The sequence below is a fragment of the Metopolophium dirhodum genome, chromosome 1 (assembly GCF_019925205.1).
Source record: "Metopolophium dirhodum isolate CAU chromosome 1, ASM1992520v1, whole genome shotgun sequence".
In the NCBI taxonomy this organism is placed as follows: Eukaryota; Metazoa; Arthropoda; class Insecta; order Hemiptera; family Aphididae; genus Metopolophium; species Metopolophium dirhodum.
In genome coordinates, this window is record NC_083560.1 from 109,369,684 (window position 1) to 109,395,062 (window position 25,379).

General features: G+C 30.4%; 3 protein-coding genes and 3 pseudogenes across 3 annotated transcripts; 3 read left to right on the forward strand and 3 right to left on the reverse strand.

Annotated features, from left to right (window-relative positions):
* The first annotated feature begins 301 nt into the window (after positions 1-301).
* On the forward strand, positions 302-2,789 carry LOC132949878 (uncharacterized). The gene is made up of 2 exons (XM_061020983.1): positions 302-431; positions 2,002-2,789. Exons 1-2 carry the CDS (start codon positions 302-304, stop codon positions 2,787-2,789), a joined length of 918 nt encoding a protein of 305 aa, XP_060876966.1.
* Positions 2,790-4,300: 1,511 nt separating this feature from the next.
* LOC132949882 (uncharacterized) lies at positions 4,301-8,727 on the reverse strand (annotated as a pseudogene).
* Positions 8,728-9,653: 926 nt separating this feature from the next.
* LOC132949891 (jerky protein homolog-like) lies at positions 9,654-10,031 on the forward strand. The gene has a single exon (XM_061021007.1). It carries the CDS (start codon positions 9,654-9,656, stop codon positions 10,029-10,031), a length of 378 nt encoding a protein of 125 aa, XP_060876990.1.
* Positions 10,032-15,628: 5,597 nt separating this feature from the next.
* LOC132949894 (zinc finger MYM-type protein 1-like) lies at positions 15,629-17,006 on the reverse strand (annotated as a pseudogene).
* Positions 17,007-17,068: 62 nt separating this feature from the next.
* On the reverse strand, positions 17,069-18,587 carry LOC132949901 (52 kDa repressor of the inhibitor of the protein kinase-like; annotated as a pseudogene).
* Positions 18,588-20,617: 2,030 nt separating this feature from the next.
* Positions 20,618-21,462, forward strand: LOC132949910 (uncharacterized). Its single transcript, XM_061021033.1, has 2 exons — positions 20,618-21,049; positions 21,100-21,462. The coding sequence occupies exons 1-2, from the start codon at positions 20,618-20,620 to the stop codon at positions 21,460-21,462; spliced, it is 795 nt and encodes a 264-aa protein (XP_060877016.1).
* The last annotated feature ends 3,917 nt before the right edge of the window (positions 21,463-25,379 follow it).

Sequence of the window (25,379 nt, forward strand, 5' to 3'; positions counted from 1 at the left end):
ATACGAATACCAGAACATTTTTATTCACATAAACATGTAAAGCTCTATTCACACTAGCGGTCTCGGTTCGGTCCGGTCACGATCAGGTCAACATCGGTAGTACGTAATCCAACGGAATCGTACACACTATCGGTCACGGTCAAGTCACGGTCAGGTCCGATCAAATCTCGACCGGTCGATGCACGATCCAGACCGCGGCAGTCACGAGATTTCTGGTCGAGACCGCATAGTCTGAATTGAAACCGCGCTAATCATGGTCATATTTGTTATTTTTATTTATATCTGTTGTAAAATTTGTGAAATGGACGACGAAATTCTAATTGAATTTGTACGTGAGAATAATGTTTTATATGACTTTTCACATAAAAAGTATTGTGATGCAACTTATAAATTCAATTTATGGAAAGAAATTGGGGAAAAACTACAACAAGGTGAGTTATTTAGATTTGATTTATTATAAATTGATATTTTAATTAATGCATAATATAATATACACTATACACCCAAAGTCTCGAAAGTATAATTACAAAATCGATTTTAGAGAGTACATGTTATAAAGTATATTATTAAGTTTTTACTTTCTACGCTTATAAAAAAAACATCGATTTTTTGATTTTTTTAAATAGTGGTAATATAACAATTAAGTAGTAACAATAGTAACAATTTATAAAAAAAATATCAAAAACCGATTCGAATATTATTTCTTAAGTTCTTAATCATACATACATTATGTAAATATACTTTTATTTTCAAATGCATCCGTATTGCCAGGGTACTGATCCTTCATTTGAGTTAAAATAGTTCGTAAACTTTTCTCTTACATTGAATGCTGCAGTTTGGGCATTGATACCAATAGATGGTAAATCATTCAAAATAGTAGTTTGATCTAGCTCACCATGAGAATTATTTTCTATTAATGACGATTCTATTATTCCGTAAATAATTATGCAAAATACAGGTTACTAGAATTATGTTTTCTATGTAACCAGGTTTGGAAGTTATTGTTCTAAAATAAATTCGAAACCGTTGGGCCAAAATGCCAAAACCATTTTCAACAACGCGTCGGCCGCGGCAATGTCTGTAATTATAAATTTTTCTTTCTACGGTTAAATCATGTCGATATTGAGGGTATGGTCTCATCATATACGTTTTGAGTGGGAAAGCCGAATCTGCGATAATAACATGTGGCGTAGAAATATGGGACCCAGGCAGTTGTTTCCTTCCAGGAACATCCAAAGTACCATTGTTTAAAGCATTCCCTAGTTTTGAATTAGAGAAAATACCTCCATCGCTGTTTTTCCCATAAGACCCTATGTCCACAGCAATAAATCTATAATCAGCATCTACAAGTGCCAGTAAAACTACAGAAAATGTTCTTTTGTAGTTGAAATAGTTAGACCCACTATTCGCAGGAGCAGTTATTTGAACGTGTTTACCATCCAAGGCCCCAATGCAATTCGGGAAATTCCATAAGGACGAAAATCTATTGGCAATTTCTTCCCACTGCTTTTTGTCAGGTGTTGGAATGCATTGAGCAAATAATTGTTTAATTATTGATTTACATACATCGTGAACAATTGAATGAACTGTTGAATGGCCCATACGAAAACTAAATGCAATTGTCTGAAAAGAATCACCAGTTGCTAGGTATCTGAAAAAAATTATTTTATAAAAATATTTTTTAGATTTTGAACGAGAAGTGATAAATGTATTGAATTTACAATGATGTGTGTTTGTTTGTGTCTATGTACACTATAATTAAACATAATTTTATTAAAATAATATAATATTACAAAATGTTGGTTAACTTTAAGGCTTAAGCTATACAATTACTAACTAATACCTATGAATATTAAATATAAATATATTAGGTATTTAATAAGAAAACCTAATCTGACATATTATGCTCTCCGTTTTCTGTATTGAAAGAACAACTAGACAATATTAATTTTTATTTATTTTGGTTTACATTTTTTATCAATCAGTAATTGGTCGTTCTAGATGCTGCAAAATGCAAGCAACGTTGGGAATCTCTACGCTCTCAGTACAGGAAGTATTTGCGCAACCAAAAGCCTAAAACGGGTGATCCCGGTGGGTCGCAACCCACTTGGAAGTATAGCGAACAAATGCTATTTCTTCATCCCTACATGAAAGATAAAGAAAGAATATCTTCCGTTTTAAGTTTAGAAGACACAATAGATGATACTGAAGAGATATTGGAATCGAACGAGCAAACACCTCATGTTGCATTTAAAAAAATTGACTCCCCAACCACAAATGAAAACCATAGAGCCTGGAAATCTCCTCAGGGCACGAAAAGAAAAACATACCAAGCAGAGACGGCTAGTAGTACTCTAATGAAGCATTTAATAAATGAAGAAAAAAAACAAAAAGAAGTAGATGAGATTGATCTTTTTTTTGATACAATGAAAAGGACAGTTAAGAAATTTTGTGTTGCAGATAAGTTGTTAGTGAAACGTAAAGTATTTAACATTGTAAGTGATATAGAAGGAAAGTATGTTGGTGAAGAACAGCCTCAGAGTCAGCAATGGTACGGACAAAAAACTCAATACAGACACCATAGTTTAACATCATTTCCACAGACCAATGAAGAACACGTTTTCAATTTAACACCAAACACTCAACAACAATTTGTTTCCTCACATTCGACTGGGCCCCAGATCAATCCTTATTACGAAGAAACAAGCAACCAATCTACTTCCTACACTCGACCTTCTTCTGCTGATAGTGTTCATTCTTACATTAGTAACTATAATCCAGATGTATAGAACAATGTACTCAAAATACTTGACATTTAAAAAGATTATATCAATTTAAAATAAGTGTATTATTTATTATGATCCAAAATAAATGCTTCATTTTTCATATGTTATATTTTTTTTACATTATTATTTGTGTTCTAGATTTTGAGTCAAACGAAAAACTTATTGGTTTTACAATGACGTGTGTCTTTTCTATGTGTGTGTATGTGATTACTTTTTTGAGTAATTATCAGTGTTGAGATCAATTTATTGAGATAAATTTTCGCCTAAAATCGTTTTCCCAAAATGTATTCAATTGGTTTCAAATTTAAAATAATATACCTACTATATTACGTATTTAAAAAGTATTCTAAACACTAAAAGAGTATTTACTAATTACTATAGAAACACATTTACTCAAATACTTTGACTTTAATTGTGAAAATGGCTATTTGGTGTTCTAAAATCATTCATTATCCTACCCATTGCGCAAAGTATGTACGTCTTTTTATATATTATATTTTAACTAAAATTAATTATATGTGTTATATTTTGATTATAAGAGAACATTTTACAAAACACACGAAAATATAAAAATTTAGGATTTTGCTTACCGTAAGCAGACAGATAGTTTTTCTGTGGGAGAAATAGCTTTCCGAAATTGTGTGTCCACTTTTCTCAAATCAATTTAAATTTTCGAGAATATATTCATGTATTCTTCATGGGACATACGGAAATATTTGTAAAATTTTACATCATCATTCACTAACTGGGGATAAAGTGTTGTATATTCTCCTTCCTCCTCGTGTGTCCGGACCAATGGGTGAACCCAAAATAGTCTACTTCGTTTACTTTGTCTCATTTCTTTTCTTCGTCGAGAATCAATGCAATTTTCATCAAATTATACTTTGAAAATGCCATCACGACAGGATTCAATGAAACGCCAGACTGTTAGACTACGTGTATACGAGTACTAGACTTAGGTTAGGTTAGACTTTCAGACTACGTATATACGAGTACTAGACTTACTTACTAGAGACTATTATTTATTAAACATATTTATTATTTATTAATTAAACATAAAAATATAAATAAAATTGATTGCCTATGATCGGTAGTGAGAACTCTACATCATAATCCTTGACCGTGACTTGACCGTGACCGGACCGAACCGAGACCGCTAGTGTGAATAGAGCTTAAGGCGCGAGGCCCTGGGCGTGGGCACCACTCACCCGGCCCTGTTGGTTGATACAGTAGTGCATTTTTTATATCATAAAATCTAAATAAATTAGTAATATACATTACAAAAATAAGAAAACTAGAAAACTTAGTAATTTTTTCAGGGTTCTGTTTAAAACCAAAATGTACCGAAACGTAAAAAGAAAAAGGTGGGTAAGTGGATGTCGCTCTGCTGTACAGTAGGTTACAAGTGGGTCACTGTATTGGATGGTGTTAAATTTGAATTCAATGATATAATATCATTGTATAAGAAAAACGATTCTGGGCGAAAACGGTCAGTTAGCTTTAAGCATTTAATTTTATAGCACCATTCTTCTCTCGGAAGGAGTTAATATTTTAAATTGTTGAATCACATCATCAACATTTATATTATAAGCCAATTTTTGTTCGATAGACATTGTTAGTAGTCCATCTAGTCTGTCTTGTTGCATTGTACTACGTAACTTTGTTTTGACTAAACTTAATTTTGAGAATGTTCGTTTGCATGAACAACTAGTAACTGGAATAGTAACAAAAGTTTTTAAAGTTTTGAATATATTATTGAAAATAGTTTCTCTTCCACTGCCAATTTCTGTTAACCAACTTATCCATGTGTCACATTTTTTTTTATCACTTTTAGGTAGATTGTTTGTCTATTTAAGTAGATTCACTTCACTTTTTAACATTTCAGAGTTCAGAATTTGAGGATTGTTGGTGTCAAAAAAAGGATATATGGTTCCTTGTCTGGTTTCTTGGTGATGATATTTCAGATTTTCGGGTTGATCAACCGTTCCTGGTTGTTGATGTAGTTGATTCTCTAGCGTTTTATCATTGGCATCATTTACTAGTTTCATCATATCAATTTTTAAAATTCTTTTTGAACATGGATTCAACAGTTTTATATCTGGTAAGAGGCTTTTTAAAAAGTCCATATCTGGATCATTGTTATCAATCTTGACCTGTGCTTTTTTTTTATTACTGAAGTAACCAGTAACTACTTTATTCAACTCATCTATTGATGATGTATTAGTTTTTTTTTTTACATGCCCGTTCTTGGGAATACTCTGAATGGGGCTTTTGGAACTTTCAGCATATGATATAGAAGTATCAATTTCATCTTCATGTGCCTCATCACTTTCTGAATCATCATCAAAATGTCTATGTGCTTGTATTGTTTGTAAATTTCCTGTTTGAGATCTAGATGCTGTAAATGGTTCAATAAATTGCAAATATTCATTTAAATACTAGTCTTTTTTTTTGCGTTTGGCTTCAGATCCACTTGGTGGTTGTTTTTTAACTTGCCTTAAGTACCTTCCTCTAATATTCCTCCATTTTTCTTTGCAATCACTTACTGAAAATATAAACTAATAGATTTTAATACAATTTAAACTTAAATATTATATAAAATATATAGGTATAATAAAGATGGGCAAGTTAATAATAATAATTATAGATACAAGATCGATAAGTTAAAAGTTAACAGTTAACTTATTATTCATTTAAATCTATAGGGGAAAAGTTAATATAGAAAAAAATATTAACTTAAATCACTTTAAAAAAAGTTAATATACATTTTTGGTAATTATTAGTATGTTCATCACATAAAGAGTGCATTATTTTTAATTTCCAAAATTATAATAAACAATTTTATTGAGCATTAACTGTAATGTATAGTGTATGTACCTATTTTACTTTATATGATTATTAAATATTTAAATTATACCAATTCAATATCCGACTAACTCAACATCCAAACCCTCTTATTACTCAACTCTCATCCGCAACTATCCCAGGCAACCCTAAAAAAAGGCTAAAAATGAAGTGGTGTTGTGACCTGCTAAAATAAACTGGGGAAAAAAAAAATGTAAAAATGTGCAATATAGTCTACTATAACTACTATCTTGACGAAGTACCTCCATTGGGAGGTCTCTTCACTCCGTCATTCCTGTTATATTTTACTATTATATCAATTAAGCTTATTGTTCTAAATTGTAACAGATTGCTATATAAAGAATTAAGTTTAAAAAAAAAAATTATGCCAACACAACCTTATTGATAATTTAACAAATATAAATTTGTTTTTATCAATTAGCAATTTAATGTCATATAATATTATGCCTACCTAATCTAATTAAATATATCTATATATCTAAATGAAGGTAAGTAATAAGGTTTATGGAAATAACCATAAATAAGGTTAGGTTAGAATTAAATCAAATTTAATTTAATTAATTAAATTTGTAAGGTTGGACATTCGGAGTACAATTTTTTTTTTAGATTTCTTGCGATGGGAGATAATATGAAGGTTTGTTCAATGTACTTTTTAAGAGGAGAGTCAACTACTAGAACTATTATTTCTGAAACATCCCAAGTTATTTGGGATTGTCTCCACGATACATATATGCCAATTCCTTCAAAAGAACATTGGAAAAAAGTTGCAGATCGTTTTTATGATTTATGGAACATTCCAAATTGTATCGGCGCTATCGATGGGAAGCACTTTAAAATCAAATGTCCATCAAATACAGGCTCGATTGATGTTGGTGATTATGGGCGAAACAGTGATGGCAGAGTATTTAGAAGGAGTTCGCTTGAAATAACCTTAAAAAACAACGCACTGGATATTCCCGAACCTAAAGTATTACCTGGATGGGAAAATAAGGACAAATGTCCACACTATTTTGTGGCAGATGAAGCATTACCCCTAAAAACCAATATAATGCGACCATTTCCAAAAAGGTCATTGAATAAAGAGACGCATAATTACAGGTAAAAAAAAATTTGCACTATCTTTGTAATACTATACATATTACTCTCATAAATATTTATATATTATATTGTATTTTTATTTACAGATGTTCTAGAGCAAGGAGGAGTGTAGAGTGCAGTTTTGGAATGCTTGTGTCAAAGTTTAGACTTTTTGAACAACCTATAGGTTTCAAAGTATAAACAGCCGAAGCATTGATTCAAGCAGCATGTGTTTTACATAATTTTATTCGCTTAAATGAAGGTGTATTTTCAACACCTTCACACTCATCAACCATCAATTTAATGGGATATCAAAATATTGAGGATCAAGGCATAAGACCAACTAGAGCAGCAGAAAGAAACAGCGATTTTTTATGTGACTATTTTGTATCAAACGAGGGTAAAGTCCCATGGCAGGACAATTTCTCGTAAAATATTTTTATAAAGTTATTTGATTTTAACATTTTTAGTATAAGATAGATTAGTGTTAAGATATATTTTGTTTGAGTAAATAAATAAAGATAATGTAAATTATTTATAAATAAAACATAAAAATATAAATATTATTTTAAATTGTTATTGTTAAAATTACAAGTCTCAACATTAGGTATATAAGTTATTTGTTATAAAATGTTGGTATTGAACCTATAATGAATTGATATTTTAGAAAATTTACCAATACATTGCTACACAAGTTGCTAGTTGGCAGTTGCTTAGGTACTTATCATCTAACTCAAAACTCAAAAGTCAAAAACTATCACCATGTCTTACCCAGATTGTTAACCATTATTAATTTGATGATAAGTACTTGGTGGTATTTAAAAAAGATAAAGTAGTTTGGTCGTTAGTGTTAAGCAATAGGTAAAATTTAAAAGTGATACATTGGATATATTAGTATGGGCCCTGTCAGGTTAGGTTGAAAGTTGAGCAAAAATAGTTTTGATAATTTTTATTAAGTACCTACCTACTGAGACTCGAGAGTACAATAATTGATTAATTTATTAAACATAATAATTAACAGTAATAAGTACCTAACTATATACCTACTATATACAATATAGTGATAATTACCTGATATATTAACTGTTTTTGAAACCTCATTCCATGCTGCTGTTTTTTCCCGATCGTTGCTATACGATTTTAAATTATAATCGTACAAACATGGATATTTTTCAATTTCCTGTACTAATTGAATGTACTTGAAAAAAATGTTACAATTGTACCCGGTTCTGGGTCAATTGTAACAGTACTAGGGGACAAATGTAACACATATATAATATATTAATCAAAATTACATTTTTAATAGTATAAGCCTATATTACTAAACATAACAATTAAAAAACAGTGGTAGAACATACTTTATATAATAATAAAGAACAAGTTATAATATTTTTATAGTTTGAGCCTTTATAACAGAATATAAATAAATAAATATTAAAAAACAGTGGTAGAACATACCGAATATAATAATAACGAACAAGTTATAATATTTTTATAGTTTGAGCCTTTATAACTAAATAATAAAATCAAAAAACAGTGGTAGAACATACCTAATATAATAATAACGAACAAGTTATAATATTTTCATAGTTTAAGCCTTTATAACTAAATAATAAAATCAAAAAACAGTGGTAGAACATACCGAATATAATAATAACGAACAAGTTATAATATTTTTATAGTTTGAGCTTTTATAACAAAATATAAAAATTTTAAAATAGTAGTAAAACTTACTTAATAAAATAATAAAATAATATAAAGTTTATTAAAAGATTATAACTTAAAAATAATTTATTAAAACAATATCAGTCACAATGTTACAATATTAATAGTTAAATATCATCAGCCTCACAATTATCACAGATATAAAATACAGTGAAGTTGTTATTAGTACAAGCTTCATGAGACCAAAGTTTGCACCTATGACATTGAATCCATGATTCTCCACTTTTACTTTTTGAATAAAGTTCTGAACAAACCGTACAAAAAGCATAGTCATCTTCATCACTTGAATCTCGTGCTAAAATGCATGGGCCTCTGGATAAGTTTAGTGTTTTTAAATATGAAAACCACTTGCAGGAAATAAAAAAAAAATAAAAAAACAAGATTCCCATAACAAGGAGCATATAATAGGATAATTGAAAAACACCATCTTTCAAGTAATTGCAGTACATTTGGTATTGATACATATTCTGCAGTATCCCCGGTTTTAAAATATGAAATTTATTATGATGTTTATAGGCAATCTATAGTCAATCCCACAGTAAAAATGTTTAAATAATTGAGTATTAATAATACTATATAAATTAAGTATTTTTTACTTAATTCTGATGAAATTAAAGATCAATATGTAATGCTATTTGGTAATAAAATTGCTAGAATATTACAAATTATTCAAAATGAAGATAATAGTATTACATTGAATATTTGTATATTTAACGACATGCCACTTTTTTATAATGACCCATTACCGTCAAATGTTTTAGGTTTATTTTATGTAAATACATCAAGTGTATCAAGATAATATATCTATATACCCTTTTCTTCCGTTCTTTATAAATGTTTTTTACAAAAACATCAGAAAATGAAGCAATACTTATGTCAATGATACATTCACATTCATCTGAGCATTAATCAGAACTATAATTACAGTAGAAACTCGATTAACCGTCAGTTTCTATTATCCGTCATCGGTCACCGTCAAAAAAAAAAGTAAATGATGCGATCGCGATAAAATCGTCGCGGTATCTAACGCGGCGACTATCATGCGTATAAAAATAGTTTATAATATCAATGCAATAAACGCGAAAAAATGCAGAGATAACGAACAAATTGAATAGTTATAAATTTAATTTAACCAGTGACTGACGAGTAGCCTGTGTATACAGATTAGTGTTTTTGTTGTTTATGTGTTTTGTTTTGAAGATGGTAGAAAAGCGCAAACGTGTTGTATTAGAATTTAATCAAAAACTCGAAATTATCAAACGATTGAAGAAAGGTGAAACTGCTACCAATATTGCTCAGATTTATGGTGTTGGGAGAACAACAATGAATGATATAAAACGTGATGCTGAAAAAATTGAGCAGCATGTACCATTAATGCAAAGCAATGATGGTGATGTAAGAAGTCATAAAACAAAGAAGCCGGAAAAATATGAGCAGCTTGACAACGTTATGCATCAGTGGTTTATTCAAGCCCGAAGTAAAGGAATTCCATTTTCAGATCCTATTTTAATGGCCAAGGCAATTGCAATGAATATAAAACTAAATGGCGATCCAAACTTCAAAGCAAGCATAGGATAGCTTGATAAGTTTAAATTTCGTCACGGCATTCGACAACTAGATATTAGTGGAGAGAAACTTAGTGCGAATTGCGCAGTTGTTGCTGAATTGAAGGAACAATTCAAATTTAAAATACAATCTGAACTTAAACTCGTTAGAGAATAAGTTCTCAACCTAACCACCACCTTCTACAACACCAACAGTGACTGACCCATTTTGCACCTATTTGATGGAAACAACGAAAGATTTACCTAATAATATAAAAATTCAATGGGAAGAGGACACATTAGGATTGGCGTTTGCTGAAAAAAGCAGTATTCAAAAGATTAGTACAAATTTTATTTTTAATATATGTCTATTAATTTACTTTTATAACTGTCTCTGTAGGTACTCTAAAGATCCTGCATGGTTAACATACATTTTTAATTTATCTCTTATTTCTTTGGCATTTGAACTATAATGATTTGAACCTGATTTTAATCTGTTTGCATGTTGCTTGCACTGTACGATATGGTTTGGTTGTACATGCTTATACCTGTTAAGAATGAAAACAAAATTACTTCAACAGATTTAGTATAACAGAAATATAATGTACATCATTATATTTATATTATTGTTAACAATTATGATTTAATTCAAACATTATGTTCACATTAATCAAAATATAAATTAATCATCCATAATATTTACCTGCGTCTGTTTCCAACTTTTTTATAAAGTTGTGTAAAACAATTGTCGCTTTTGTTATATTAATTATTGTTTTTTCTGAAGCTATTATTGGCTTTCTGAAAATCCTAAATCTTGATGCTAGTGTGGCGAACCGCCGCCACATAACTACCTCCCAGCGTCGATCATCATGTAAACGGTTGGTCACAATGATTCCCGGCAGACGGCGATTACCGTGACTCGGCGGCCGCCTGTCTCGGCCTCTTCACCCAGTTCAGTTTTCGTCCTTACGTAACGCATCACCCTACGCTCTCGCTCTCTGCCGCCGACTCGCATCTTTCTCGTAATATATCCCGTAACAAGTTCATCGTGACCGACCGCCACTTTTCTTGTTGCACTCGACTCAACGTCGCGACGTACTGTAAATCTCGACCGACCTCTCATAAAAATAAAAAGTATTTTATTCCAAATCAAACGTTTGTCGTTTTTTCTTAGAGTTAAGTTCGTCGTGGTTACGCAAGTAGCGACGACGTTGGAGGTTCTCTACTGATAATACGAGAACTTCCACACTAGTATGCCAAAAGCATTTTCAATTGTTCCTTGTGCTCTGCTTAACCTTAATATTTTTTTTGAATATTTTAATGGTATAATTAAAATATTTAAAAAGTAATAATTTTTGTTAAGAATATACCACTAGATCTATAATATGTGTTTCAAAAAACATACTACATGGATAATTTGCATTCAGTAGATAATATCTACAAACATAAAATCTTTAATATTTCTCTAATTACATAATTTAGGTGGGCCTCAGTACACAATTAAGGAGGGGGCCTCGTCGGCATTTGTCGACTAAACGACCGTTAAATCCGCCACTGTCCAATACGTAAAAATAGATTTACACAACATCAACGTAGCCTCTGCTCCAAACCAATTTGTAAGGAACATACTGCATCAACCAACTTAATTTGCCTCATTTGTAATAATCCTCAATATTCTGATAATTAATATATTTAAAATTTTTGTATGCATTTATAATTTTCGGTTTTTCATTTATCTATTTTGAATCTATCTATTATTAATTATTATATAAATTATATTATTAATTGTTGAGGTGTCAAAATTATCTCTCATATACTGTCTTTAATTTATAATGCAATAAATGTAAATTATATAAAAATGGATATTGTATTTCAATGTAAATAAGTAAATTGACATATAGTTAGACAAAATCTAACACGCGAACAATCGCGTAAAATAAAACGCGCGAGTGATCCTGGGTCAAGTTTGCACTTAAGGAATATTAAACACAAAACAAATCGTTTTAAGAAGTTTACTTATTTATTAGTCCCAAAACACCGTTATAAAATAAAATAGACTTACATTAACAGAATCACTGGCTTTTTACGACTGTATAACAGAATACATACACCAGCGATTGCGTCGTAATGAGAATAATAAAAAAAAACGTAAAATACATTATGCTTACATGTGTAGTGATCCCTCACTAACGCTTATATTTTTGAGTTGTGACGACGTTGCTGTATGTGGTAGGATTTGTATTGACAGAGGTTCAAGTCACAGGTTTCAACAATTAGTTATAATAGTTTATTTAATAAGATAAAGTAATTTGTTATAATAAATGTTATAAAAATTTGTGGACAGCACGTTAAGTTACTGCCCGAGAACTAGTTAAATCTACGTAAGATTACTGGGAATGTACTTAGTCTGGCGGCGATGTAGAGTGCGCGGACTCTACGACCCGGTAAGTACTACATGTAGGGCTATGGGACTAATTCTAATTCTGCTATGGATGGAGACTCGTATATATACCAAGTCTCCCTTAACGATTAGGTACACGGTATCGACTTAGGAGGTGGATCGGAAGAGCACCGGCGAAGGAGTAACGAGTACCGACGCAGGTGTGAATGTTGTTGCCAAATCCTTGAGTTGGATAGGTACCGGATTATTTGTGATTCTCAGAATCTGGAGACTTGCAACAACAACCAGGCGTGGTACGAGGTTTAATTTATAGTGAAGTGACAAATAGTTGAATAATAAAAATAATAGTAAACTGTCGTCGGTTTACTACACATGGCTAAAATATCCTAATGCATAGTGCATTCTTAATACTTCAGCCAAGGGTTCCCAACATAGGTACTCAATTCTTGCAATGTCTGTAATATCGTCCTCTATTAAAAAAAAACAGTCAGCAGCATTAACTCATTGCACAATTTTTGACTTGTCAGGCATTTTGAACGACAGGGCTAGTATAATATGACATTTTTGGACCATTGTTCAAATGTTCTTCTAGAAAGTATAAAAATTAACTTTTTAACTCGTTGCCTTATGGATGAAATGAATGGACATGAATGGAAATTTGTTAAAAGGAACGTATTTACACTTTTAAAAAACGTCTACATCATCTTCCTTACCATACATCTTCTTGTTGTTGTTTAATATCTCGATTAGCTTCAGTCTTGCATATTTATTCTGCATTAATAAATCAGAGACCTTGTCAATTTTTGTTTTATTTGTTTTAGGAGTTAGACTTGTGTGAGGTGAATGTACTGTTTGTTGAGAACCATCATTATAAGACGTAGGTACTCAAGTCCGTAATATTTTGGTTCTCAGTCAAAGCATCATCGTTATCAATTATATTAATTTCTTCATCTTCTTGTTCTATATAGATGATAAATATCAGGAATATTAGATAAAGATCTGTAAAAAAAGTAAAAATTAATTTAATAGTAATATAATACTCTAGTTAAATATAATTTTTTTCAATACTTTTAAATTGACCTTCTTTCTTCCGATACATGGGTAACTGGGTAAGAAATGATAAATTGGTAAGCAGGGGCCAAATCTTCGTTTTGCGATCAGTAGACCCGGTTCCTAATTTCCCCTCTCTTTTAAGACGCTTGTAATGGTCTCTTATAGATCGCCACATCTTTCTACAATCTTCTTCTATATTAATAAAAAAATTAAATATCACAAGGAATACATTTTTTATAATACGTATTTGGTTAAGTTAAATATATTTACAATTACCAAATGTAGATAAAAAATATAAAAATACCTAATATTATAAAAACTTATTTATCAACAAACATGATGTTTTAGGAAAAACGCCTCAAAAGTATACGATACTATAATAATAATAATAAGTTTATTTTGCCAATATAAATTTTCAGTGATACAAGAAAGTAATAGAACAAAGTAAGAATGAATTATTTTGACTCACTTCTAAAAAACTAAAAGCTTGTGCTAAGGAGTGAGAGTTTCTTATAACATTATAATATATAAACGAAATGACTTAAAAAATGTAATACAAAACGAGAGAATAAAGTAAAAACAAAAAAAAACATAACTAAGTGTAACATAATCAAACTGGTTAATCAGTGATGAAAAATCTTTTATTCCAATCAATATTTTTAATACATTTTTATATACCTATAAATTTATAGTCATTTGCGTTACACAAATTGTAATATATAAAAAATATATTTTTATTTTATAATAATAAAAATAAAAAAAGGTGGGCAAGTGGATGTCACTCTGCTGTACAGTAGGTTACAAGTGGGTCACTGTAATGGATTTAGTTAAATTTGAATTCAATGATATAATATCATTGTTTAAGAAAAACGATTCTGAGCGAAGACGGTCAGTCAGTCATAGCTATGATATTACAAAATATATTTGATGATATTATTGTGAATAAAGTAATATATACATAACCTATTTGTTGTTGAACCTTGATTAAAATTTTCGATTTTCAACAAAAAGATGAACATTTTATATATTTTTAACTACAAAACAATTATTAAATTTTAAATTTCAAAAAAATTGTCAACATTTGAACTTTAAATGCTTATAAAAAAAAATTGAGACTGGATTTTTAATATTTTCAAATGTCATTGTAACAATATAAATGGGAGCCTTGTATAAAATTTTCAAGCTTATTTACCCAACAAATAACACTTTATTGACATTCATAGATAAAAAAACTAAAAGAATTGAAACCGAAGATGTTCGAAAAAAAAACTAAAAACAATTGTAACTGAGGATGTTTGTATACAGTTCAAAACAAATCAAATTATCTTAAAATTTTTAAAGAAAATGTTTATATAAACAACCTGTAAAAATTTCATGTTTCTACAGTCATTTGTTTTTTAGAATTACACCAAAAACCAAAATCGAATCTATCAAAAATTGATTTTGCGTAAAAATTCCTGGTTTTCTTTAATTTTTTTTGTTTATCCCGGTGCTTTTGAATATTACTGGGAATTTAAAATTTTTACCTCCCGAAAAACCAACTAGATTCACTTTCCTATCGAACAAGATACCGTTGAAGAAAATCAAAGCAGTTTTACTGCCTTAAACAGCAATGACAGAAACAAAAAATTAAAATTAAAAATCTCACATCATTATAAAATCAATACTTTCATCGCTCGCTTATAACCTAAAATTTTAAACTTGATTTAAATTTTTTGGGACAATTTGAAAGAGCCGTTTTGTAAATCTGATTATAAGAATGATGGTAAAAACTTTTATCTAAGTCAAGCAGTTTATTTTTTATAATTTTCTTAAATATCATTATTTGTTTGAGTAAATTAATTTAGAACGTAATAACTTTTTTAAAAATATTATTTTTGGGAATTTCCTGACATCAGTATATTTATTAACCATATTATTTTTACAATTTTTGTCATACGTTTAAGTAGCACTATTTATTTTCTCTCTGACATCCTTTTTTCGTGGTCAATAGAGTTGTATATTTCAAAACTGTAAGTGTGTTTAATACAGTGGTGTATTTGACACTTCACCTAGGGGGGGGGGGCGATATTAAGAGGAGTAAACCGTCCCCACCAATTAAAAACATTTTTTTTAGACATATAAACAACAAAGCATTTTTATTATTTATTTAAGCACTTTTATTAAAGAATTTTTATTTACAAAACAAAATCTATATTTCTTTTTTTAAGATTTGTGAATCGATCAATTTCATCATCAACATTTATTTCTATTGATCTATGAATGTTTAATAATGCCAACCCTGTAAGCCGATCCTGGCCCATTTTTGATCTCAGCCAAGTTTTTAACCTATTGACAAAATAATATAAAGTAGGAGATATGACTAATATAAGGACATAAATAAAAGAAGTGGAAAAGCCTAAAAGTGGACGTGAAGTAAAGTAAGGAGGAGAGTAGTAAAGGAAAATAACAAAGAGAGAATGTGACACTATTACTAAAAACTAAATACAGAGCAATTAAGCATATGCCACATTCCGATTTCCGAATAATGAAAACATTTGTTTCAAGGTTGTTAGTAAGGCTTTATACAGTCGAGTTGTGATAACTCGAAACACTTGATTTTTTTTTTATTCCCCTAGAACTTCATTTACCCTAAATTCGAGTAAAATATCTCTACTAATACACATTTCAAAGTAAAATTGTATCCCCATTCAACTTTGAGTTATCGCGACTTCACTGTATATCAAATATGTAAATAATATTGCTTTTTAATTAACACATGCATTCATACCTTCTAAGTGTAGAGAAGCTGCGTTCAGCAGAAGCAACACTAATAGGCCTCTGCGATTATATATAATAATTTGTGCACATTAGGGAATATAATAGAATTGCAGTTATCAATTGATAATAAAGCGTCTTGAAAAAGTTCGTGGCCTGAAAAAAAAAATATTCAACAAATTATAGAATATACAAGATCTATCTAGAAATTAATATTGATATTAGGTACCTTCATTTTTTACACCCTGCCATTTTGTTTTCCATAGTTCCAATTCTGTCTGTAGTTCCAATTTATCATCGAGTTCTGTTTCATTGAAATTATATAATTTTGTGGCAGCCTCAATTATTTTTTTTAAAATCTTCACTAGTAATATCTACAAAATATCGTGGAACTAACAGGCATAGATTCAATAACAACTTATTTTCTTTACTCAAGAACCGTGATTTTAAATCTTCAATAATGCTATCAAGTAATGGTATATAAACAGAAACTCGATAATATTCTTCTGTTGTTTTTGCCGGATGATTAGGACGGTTGGTTTGTTTTTTTGATAATCTAGGCACTTTAACGTCAATATCCAATTCAATCATTAACTCTTCGCATTCTTTAAATATCTCTTCAAATATTGATTGGCAATTATTACGTTTATTTTCTAAATTTGAAATAACATCGTCAATACAGTTTTTAGCACATTACACATCATTATTTATGCCTTGAAGAATACGACTCATTGGAGCTGTCACACATAAAATATTTGATAAACATTGAATTGCGATTATAAATTCGCAACTGCACATAGCTGTTAATAAACTTTTAGCTTTGGATGAAGAGACAAGTTCATTCCATTCAGAAATTTTAGTTAAAGCATCAAAATCGTATAGGGTATAGATTTTTTAAATATCATAACACTGTCATGGCGTTCTATCCAGCGGGTCTCACATACATTTTGTAAACGAGGCTGACCATCCAGGACAGTTTTTAAGATAAAATTTCTTTTAGATGAACAATTGAAAAACTCTATTATTTCTTTCATTGATCCTACGCTGTTCCTAATACTTTGGACTGATGATGATTTTGAGATAGAGAGATTCAATGCATGATTTGCACATAGGCAATGGATAGCATTTTTGGCATATGATTGAATTTTTTGCACAGCTCCTCGCACTAACGATACCATAACCAAACAACCGTCTGTTCCAATGTCCACGCAGTATTTAAGATCTAAATCAAATTGTTGTAATAATGAAATTACTGCGTCACCCAAAACTTCACCATTTAATTTTGGTTCTAAGTTTTTTTCTGTATCTGTATTGTAAACATATGCATGACAATCGATAAAGGCAATAAAATTTTCTTTTACAACTGCTTTATGTACCTACGTATCGTATAACCAAACTCATTTGAGATGAATGACTAATGTCAGTAGTTTCATCAAAAATAACGGAATAGAATTTTGATTCTTTTATTTCTTTTAAAATGATTTCTGTTACAATTGTTCTACAACAATCAATTAGTTCATTCTGAACAACAGGACTGATATATGTAGCTTTAGAATGTGTAGTTTTCAAATGCTTTTCTAGAATTGAATCCCCAGAATTGATTCGGTAATGTAGAAGTTCACGCAAGGTACCTTTATTGACTATAGAATTTTTTTCGAGATCACTTTCAAAAAAATTACCGTGATCACAGTGACCCCGAAAGGGAATATTTTGTCAACCTAAAAATATAATAGACTCCACAATAGGTTTCAAACGATTCCGGTTTTCTTTAACTTGTTTTTTTCTCTTGGTATTTATCAAATTTATAACTTCCTTTTTTGGATTATTAAAAGTAGTCATACAATTATCTGCAACTTCAACACAAGCTACATGATAATGGTTTCTACTATGAACTTCTAGATCTCCGTCTTTACCTAGGAGCTTGGCATATTTTTGAAGTGGTTTAGAAACAAATTTGAATAATTGAATAGTTTTATATCGACCACCTTTATCACTAAACAAAACACAATATTTACAAAACAATCCAGACATCTTTTTAGAATATGTCAACCATTTATATTTCTCAAAATAAATTTTACTTAGGTACCTTTTTTCTTCTTTGCCTTTTTTGGAATGTATAGAAAATGGATAAACAAAATCAATATCAGGTATATTACTCGATTTTATCAATACAGCACGGTCATGGTCAGTTATACTAATGTTAGATTCTTTTAAAAAGTTTGCTATATCTAAATTAAATGTGGTAGTGTCACTACCAGATGAAATACTAGTTACTGGTGTATTCAGCGATGATGAACTTGTAGATGTTGGTGCGCTTATATTTGTCATAGTGTTATTTTTCATTTTTTTTGCTGTTATTGTCAGGATCATTGTCAACATCTTTGAGTTTTAACCATTGACTCAATAAATTGGACATGGTAGTTAAAAGGTAAGATTATTATTTACCTGTAACAGCAATTACAACAACTGAAGAATTTCGCACGAGTACAAAATAATGCTATACACGACGACTGTGTGATGAATTGATGACGGCACAATGGCGCGTATATAAAATAGCGTGTACGGGAATACCGGATGATAAATCAGTTGCAAGTCGCAAGTGTACGAATAACGATTGTATGGCGAACAGGCGAACGGAACAGTCGAACAGACACAACACATTTTCATAAATATCATATTTAATTATTCCATAGATAAATATCAGATAAGTTATCAGATTATCATAATGACAAAATGACCCATCGTGACCATTTAAGAACCATTTCGACAGGTGACGTTCCGTTCCATCATTCGTTTGGCACGTCTACGTCACCCAGTCCTCGGGCCAAATGTTCCATCTTTTCCCTTAAATACGCCACTGGTTTAATACTTAATATTGTGTAAGCTTTTTCGACCAAAATGTGAAAAAAATTTAAAATTTATATTTATACCGCTAGTTGCGATTTTTTATAATCATTGAATTCAAATTTAATCTACTTGACTACTGAACATCAGAGCGTCACCCGCTTGACCACCTTTTTATTTGAATTCCATTTGTTATTATTTTATTAATTGTGATGGTTATCTAATTATGAGAAACCTTGTATAAACCTTGTAATTAAATGTAAATAATATAATAATACAAGTTAAAATATGCCAATATAATAACTATACAAGTACAATACTTACCAGTTTTCCCAATAAATGAACTATCAATTTCCTTCCAAATGTTGTCCTTCAACATAACATCTTTAAAATCCGTTTTGCCATAATCGTACAATGCTGGATGATTTGATATAACCTCACATAACTTTGATTCGTCATCTCCCGAAAAATTAATTTTTATTAGGACAGGTATAAATAATTAAATGTAATGCGTACGGGAATTTTCGCTACCCACCAATATTATTTGTTGCGTATTATAAGAATAGACCAGATATTTTGACATATTATAAGTTATTAATTTTTATAAAATTGTATAATAACTATTTATTTCCAAATAAGTTAAAAATAAAAACAACAGGTAACCTAACCTTGATGGCCAATATCTTATTATTATTGTTCAATGATATTATATAACATTTTATTTCAGTATATAAATTTATGAATTTTGAATATTGGATTCTCTCTACGAGAAACGTGTAGAACTATTATAATATACACTATGGATGCTATAGACTATAGGATAATATTAATAATTAATACAAACATAGTACAATTAATTCAAATGGTATACATCCGTTGGAGATTCATTGAAGAGGTACATTTGACATGGGTCGACATCTTAAAATATTATCAATAGATGAGTATATAAGTTAACTAAATAAAGTTGAAGTCTCGAGAAGAACTCATTTTTTGAATGAGGTGGGAGCATAGCCCCCCTCATTTTTATCCGTAGCCTCACCAATTTTTCAACTTTTTTACTATAAAATAATAATTATCATAGTTTGTACTGCTGATAAACCCCCCGGAAAAATCTTCCTAGTTGCGTGTATGGGTGGGAGAAATATTATGGACGGTCGCAGCAGTGGACTGCATTGTACTATTAAAAAATACCCGTGATGTGACTGCTAAAGCATGTGGCATAAGTCTCGCTTGTGTAAAAAAAGTTTGTTCTGAAGCAAAAAAGGAACTAGAAGTCGGACCTTCTAACGAAATTGCTTTGAAATCACCTAGGAAAAGTTATAAACGTGTAAAAGTAATGAGTTCTGTTGACGATTTTATCAACGAAGTTGTCAGAAGAACTATACATAGTTTTTATAATAAAGGTGATTTTCCGACGACCGTAAAAATGTTAGCCTGGCTCAAAAACGTCAGTTAAACGTATTTTACACAATTTGAACTTCAAGAACAAGAAGTGTAATGTTGGGCGTAGATTTCTGATGGAAAGAAATGATATCGTTGCTTGCCGGGTAAAATTTTTAAGAAAAATGTACGAATTGAGACAGAATAATGACACAAGGCCGGTAGTTTACCTAGACGAAACATGGGTAAACCTTAACCATACGCAAGGTTATATATGGCAAAATCCAGAAAACACCGAAGGACTCAAAGTACCAATTGGAAAGGGTTCTCGACTCATTGTATGCTACGCTGGTTCACCTTCATTTGGATTTGTGAACAATTCAAAATTGGTCTTTCGATGTAAATCGGGTAGTACGGAAGACTATCATTCGCAAATGAACGCGGACATTTTTGAAAAATGGTTTGTTGAAATGTTGGCCAGTTTAGAAGAACCGTCTGTTGTGGTAATGGACAATGCTTCCTACCATTCTGTGATAGCCGAAGATTATCCTAGAGCAAACGCGCGAAAGGCAGATATTCAAAAATGGCTTGAAAAAAAATTCATTTCATATTCACCGGTAGAAACATTGTGTGAACTACGTGAAAAAGTTAAAATGGCCATACCTAGAGAAATAAATATAAGCTTGATGAAGTCGCGTTACAAATGGGTCATGAAGTGGTAAGACTTCCACCTTACCAATGTCAGTACAACCCAATTGAGCTGATTTGGGCGCAAGTCAAGGGTGAAGTCGCCAAAAAATACAGCACTTTCAAAATAAGAGATGTTGAAGTGTTGGTAAATAATGCCTTAGATGAGATAACTAAAGAGACTTGGAAAAAGTGTGGCGAACATTGCAATAAACTCCAAGATGCAGATTTCATAAAGGAAGGGTTAAGGGATGAAATATTAGAGCCCATCATACTTACAATAAATCCTGATGACAGTTCGACTGATGAAGACGAAAACGACGATGACGAATTACCTTATTAATTTTTATTACGACGACGACTTTTCAACTATTTGTAAATATATATTTATTTTTGATTTATTTTACTATAAAAAGTGTAAAAAAAAAATATGTAATAATATAGTCTAATGTTTACTTTAATATGATATTTTTTTTTTACATTTTATTGTACCTACATTAGATGATTTGAAATTATATTGGGCGGTAAGAAGTTTAGAAACCCGTACCGTAAATCGGCCGGTAGGCGCGTGACGATCGCGGCCTACTTTTCGTGGACCGCACTATAGTCCTATGACCAGTCGCTGCTGTCGACCGCACGCAGCTCGTGCGCCGTTGCATGAACAAACCCGGCTGCATAAGTTTTTGTACGAACAGTGCGTGCAGTCGACTAGAAACGAAACCGTACCTTACAGTGCATCACATCTCCGTATAATTATGATTTTTATTTACATATTGACATTAAATCTTCAACATCTCCAGGGTTCAAAAATAACAATCCAAAAGTATATTTTATCCAGTTTCCGATATCTGAAAAATCGTTTTTATATTCACTAACCAATCCTAAGCTTTGGACTTGACGAAACCAATATTGGGTTAGATGAAATATACAGCCGATAATTTTTGAGTGGCCATATTTCTACGATAGCTTTATGTATTGATATCTCAAAATCAACGGTCACATATTTTGGAGAAAATAATAAATTACATTTGTATGTAGCGAAGCGTATATGAGTATGTTTATTATTATGCTATTTCCTAAAATTTGTTATTTTTTCCTTAAGAAACTCACTATTTTGAAAAAAAAACTTAAAGAAATGTTTTGCATACTGAAAATTATAAAAATATTAGATGTTTTACCATAATTACAATAATGGTAGGTAGAAAAGTATACCTCTATATTTTTGCACATGTCAACAACATCTATATTGACTCTATGAGCGATACAATGAATATAAATTGCTTGTGGGTGTTGAACTTGTAATTTGACTTGAACACCATTTCTTTTACCAGACATGACACTAGCCCCATCATAAGACTGGGCTAATATAGAAATATCTTTTAAATTTAATTTATCAACTAGCTATTGACATATATCCATTTTTAATAAAAAATAAATTCAACACAAATAATCGTAAGCTGCGATTAAGAAATCCATATTTGATAAAAAAAATCTATATTCCAGCGTCCAGATTGGTGCCGACGGTGTCAATCGGGTAGTTACTATATTATTAAAAGGGAAAGAATTATCTAGAGCAGTTCGTAAGCTTTGTCCTCTTCCTTTTGAGGGTAATAGTTCATAAAATAAAAAAATAAAAAAAAAATTGTTTTTTATATATAATTTTTATCATATCTAAATACATATTATATCAAATTCTAATTATTTATGTATATTTATATTATTTATTTATTTGACGTTATTTATCTATTCAAACATCGATGACTACATTCTATAGTTATAATAATTTAATCTCCTCAAGGAAGTGATTTATCACTATTTACCAGACCTCTACAACACTTACACAGCCGACATTCCCAACTCCGAAAATACACTGATAGCTACTTACGCCGATGACACGGCAATCCTCTCATGCAAGCCTGTTGACAGTGTATCCTGAACAGCTCTCATGCAAAAATTTGGGTACGAGGTTACTGGCTGACCTCCTAGAGATATACACAAATAATCGTAAGCTAGATGAAGAAATCCATATTTGATAAAAAAAAACTATATTCCAAATAAAGCTATATTTAATAAAAAAATGTTTATTCAATATAGTTTTTATCAAATATTGATTGAAAATTAAATATAGATTTTATTTTAAATCGAACTTCATTAAAAAAAATCTATATTTAATCAAACATTTTTGATTGATTAGAACATCTAATTCAAATAAAACAAGTATAAATATAAATAAAACAACCGCAATAAAAAATATTATTTTAACATATTATATAAAAAATCTATATTTGATAAAAAAATTATACTCATGAAAATAAAGCTTGATTGGATGAAACAAATCTAAATAGAAATTCAAATGATTAATTATTACAATTTAAAAAATTATATTTAAAAATAAAATATTAACGTTATGACTGTTTATAACTTGGGGGGCCAACTTCATACTGCCCCCCAACATTGTTCTATTCCCACCAATTACATTTTTTTTAATTGGACGTAATCTGACCACAACATTAAGGAAGTCAGTCATCACCGTCTAAAGCCGCGCATACACTAGACCCGAACCGGCCGGACCGACCGAACCGAAAAATATTCGGTCCGAAGTTTTTCGGGTATAGCTGCATTGAGTGTCCCCGAATTTTCGTTCCGAAAACAAAGTTAATAGCTAAATAGATAATTAAATAATCATATTATGTCGTGACTTGTGATAATAACTAGAGTAAACCATATATTGTATCTTCTACAATCAGTTTTCGACAGTTGACGAATGCATCGCATGGTGTGCAGTTGTAAAAAATATGGAATATAATAGTTCTTCAGATGATGAATGGGATTCATTTTTATTAGAGAGCCCGATCTTCAAATCACGGAAAAGATATTGGGTGCATGAACTTTGGCAACAACGAGATGATAGTGGCGAATTTCAAAATGTGTGCACTGTTATAAAAAATTACCCATCAAAATTTTATAATTACTTTCGTATGGATATATCAACGTTTGAATATATTTTAAATGCCATAAAAAACGATTTGACAAAATATTCAAATTTTAGACGCTGCATTGAGCCCGAAGAAAAATTAGCTGTTACTCTCAGGTAAAGTTATTTTAATTTTATTAATTTAAAATTTAAAAATTTATCAAATATATAAATATTAATTTTTAAATAAAATATAGGTATTTAAATATTCAAAGAGAAAAAAAATATTGTAAATTACTGTAACTACTATAATCAGAATTATAGACTATATTAACTTTTATTATAACTTATTATTTAAAATACTATTATTATTAAACATATTGTACATTTACATAACTTTATATTAATTATTGACACTCGTTTGTAACTATTATTTATAAATTAGTGTACGAATATTGGCAATCTTGAACAACAGATGATTTTTCATAATTTTTATATGGTTGTTGCGTATAATCTGAATAGCCAGATGCACTGGAACTTCTGCTAGGTGTCATTTCTTCCGATTCAAGCGTTTTGGTGATAATACTGAGTACTTCCATTCTAACTTTCATCTTTTTTAATGAATCCATTTTTTTAAAACTTGGCAACAAACTCGTTAAAAAGTGGTAATCTTCATCACTATCAGCATTCTTTTTCGTTTTAAGACGTTCTTCAAACAGTTTTATTTTTTTCCGTTCGATTTCTATTGCTTCTGTTTGATACGATTTACGTTTCGAATGTTTCCTATATTGAGGTGTTGTACTTTGCACATTAGGAATATTATTCAACCCAACTTCTTCATCTTCGTGTTCATTTTGTTCAACATGTTCATCTTCATCAGTTAAATCAAGTTCGCTGTTATTATCAGAATCGTCGAGTGTGGGAATTATAGGGTCTCGAGGTATATTGGTCGCTGTATTTCTAGGTGTCATATTATCTTTCAAAAATAACAACTGATTAAAATATGGCCATTTTGAGGATTGTGGTGTGAATCCTTGTCCAGATTTAGGTTTAGGCACTTTCTTAAGTGTAAATACATCCATTACCAATTACACATTATTATGTTTAACATTTTCATGGTACCGTTTATTTCGTATGTCTTTAAAAGTCATTTCGCAATGGGTACACTTGTGCAAATCGACCACAGAATGCTTCATTTTTATATGTGTTGACAAATTAAATTTTAAATGAAACGGCTGACCACATAGGGTACAGTCGTAATTTACACCACCAAAGTGGCTTAAGAAATGCCGTTTTAAATTATCTCGTCTTTTGAATTTTTTTGGACAATAGTTGCACTGATGTTC

Coding starts and splice junctions, on each gene's coding strand:
- LOC132949878 (XM_061020983.1), top strand. CDS start 302: ATGGACGACGAAATTCTAATTGAATTTGTACGTGAGAATAATGTTTTA. Junction 432..2,001: donor TGGGGAAAAACTACAACAAG/GTGAGTTATTTA, acceptor TGGTCGTTCTAG/ATGCTGCAAAATGCAAGCAA.
- LOC132949891 (XM_061021007.1), top strand. CDS start 9,654: ATGGTAGAAAAGCGCAAACGTGTTGTATTAGAATTTAATCAAAAACTC.
- LOC132949910 (XM_061021033.1), top strand. CDS start 20,618: ATGTACGAATTGAGACAGAATAATGACACAAGGCCGGTAGTTTACCTA. Junction 21,050..21,099: donor AATTCATTTCATATTCACCG/GTAGAAACATTG, acceptor GGCCATACCTAG/AGAAATAAATATAAGCTTGA.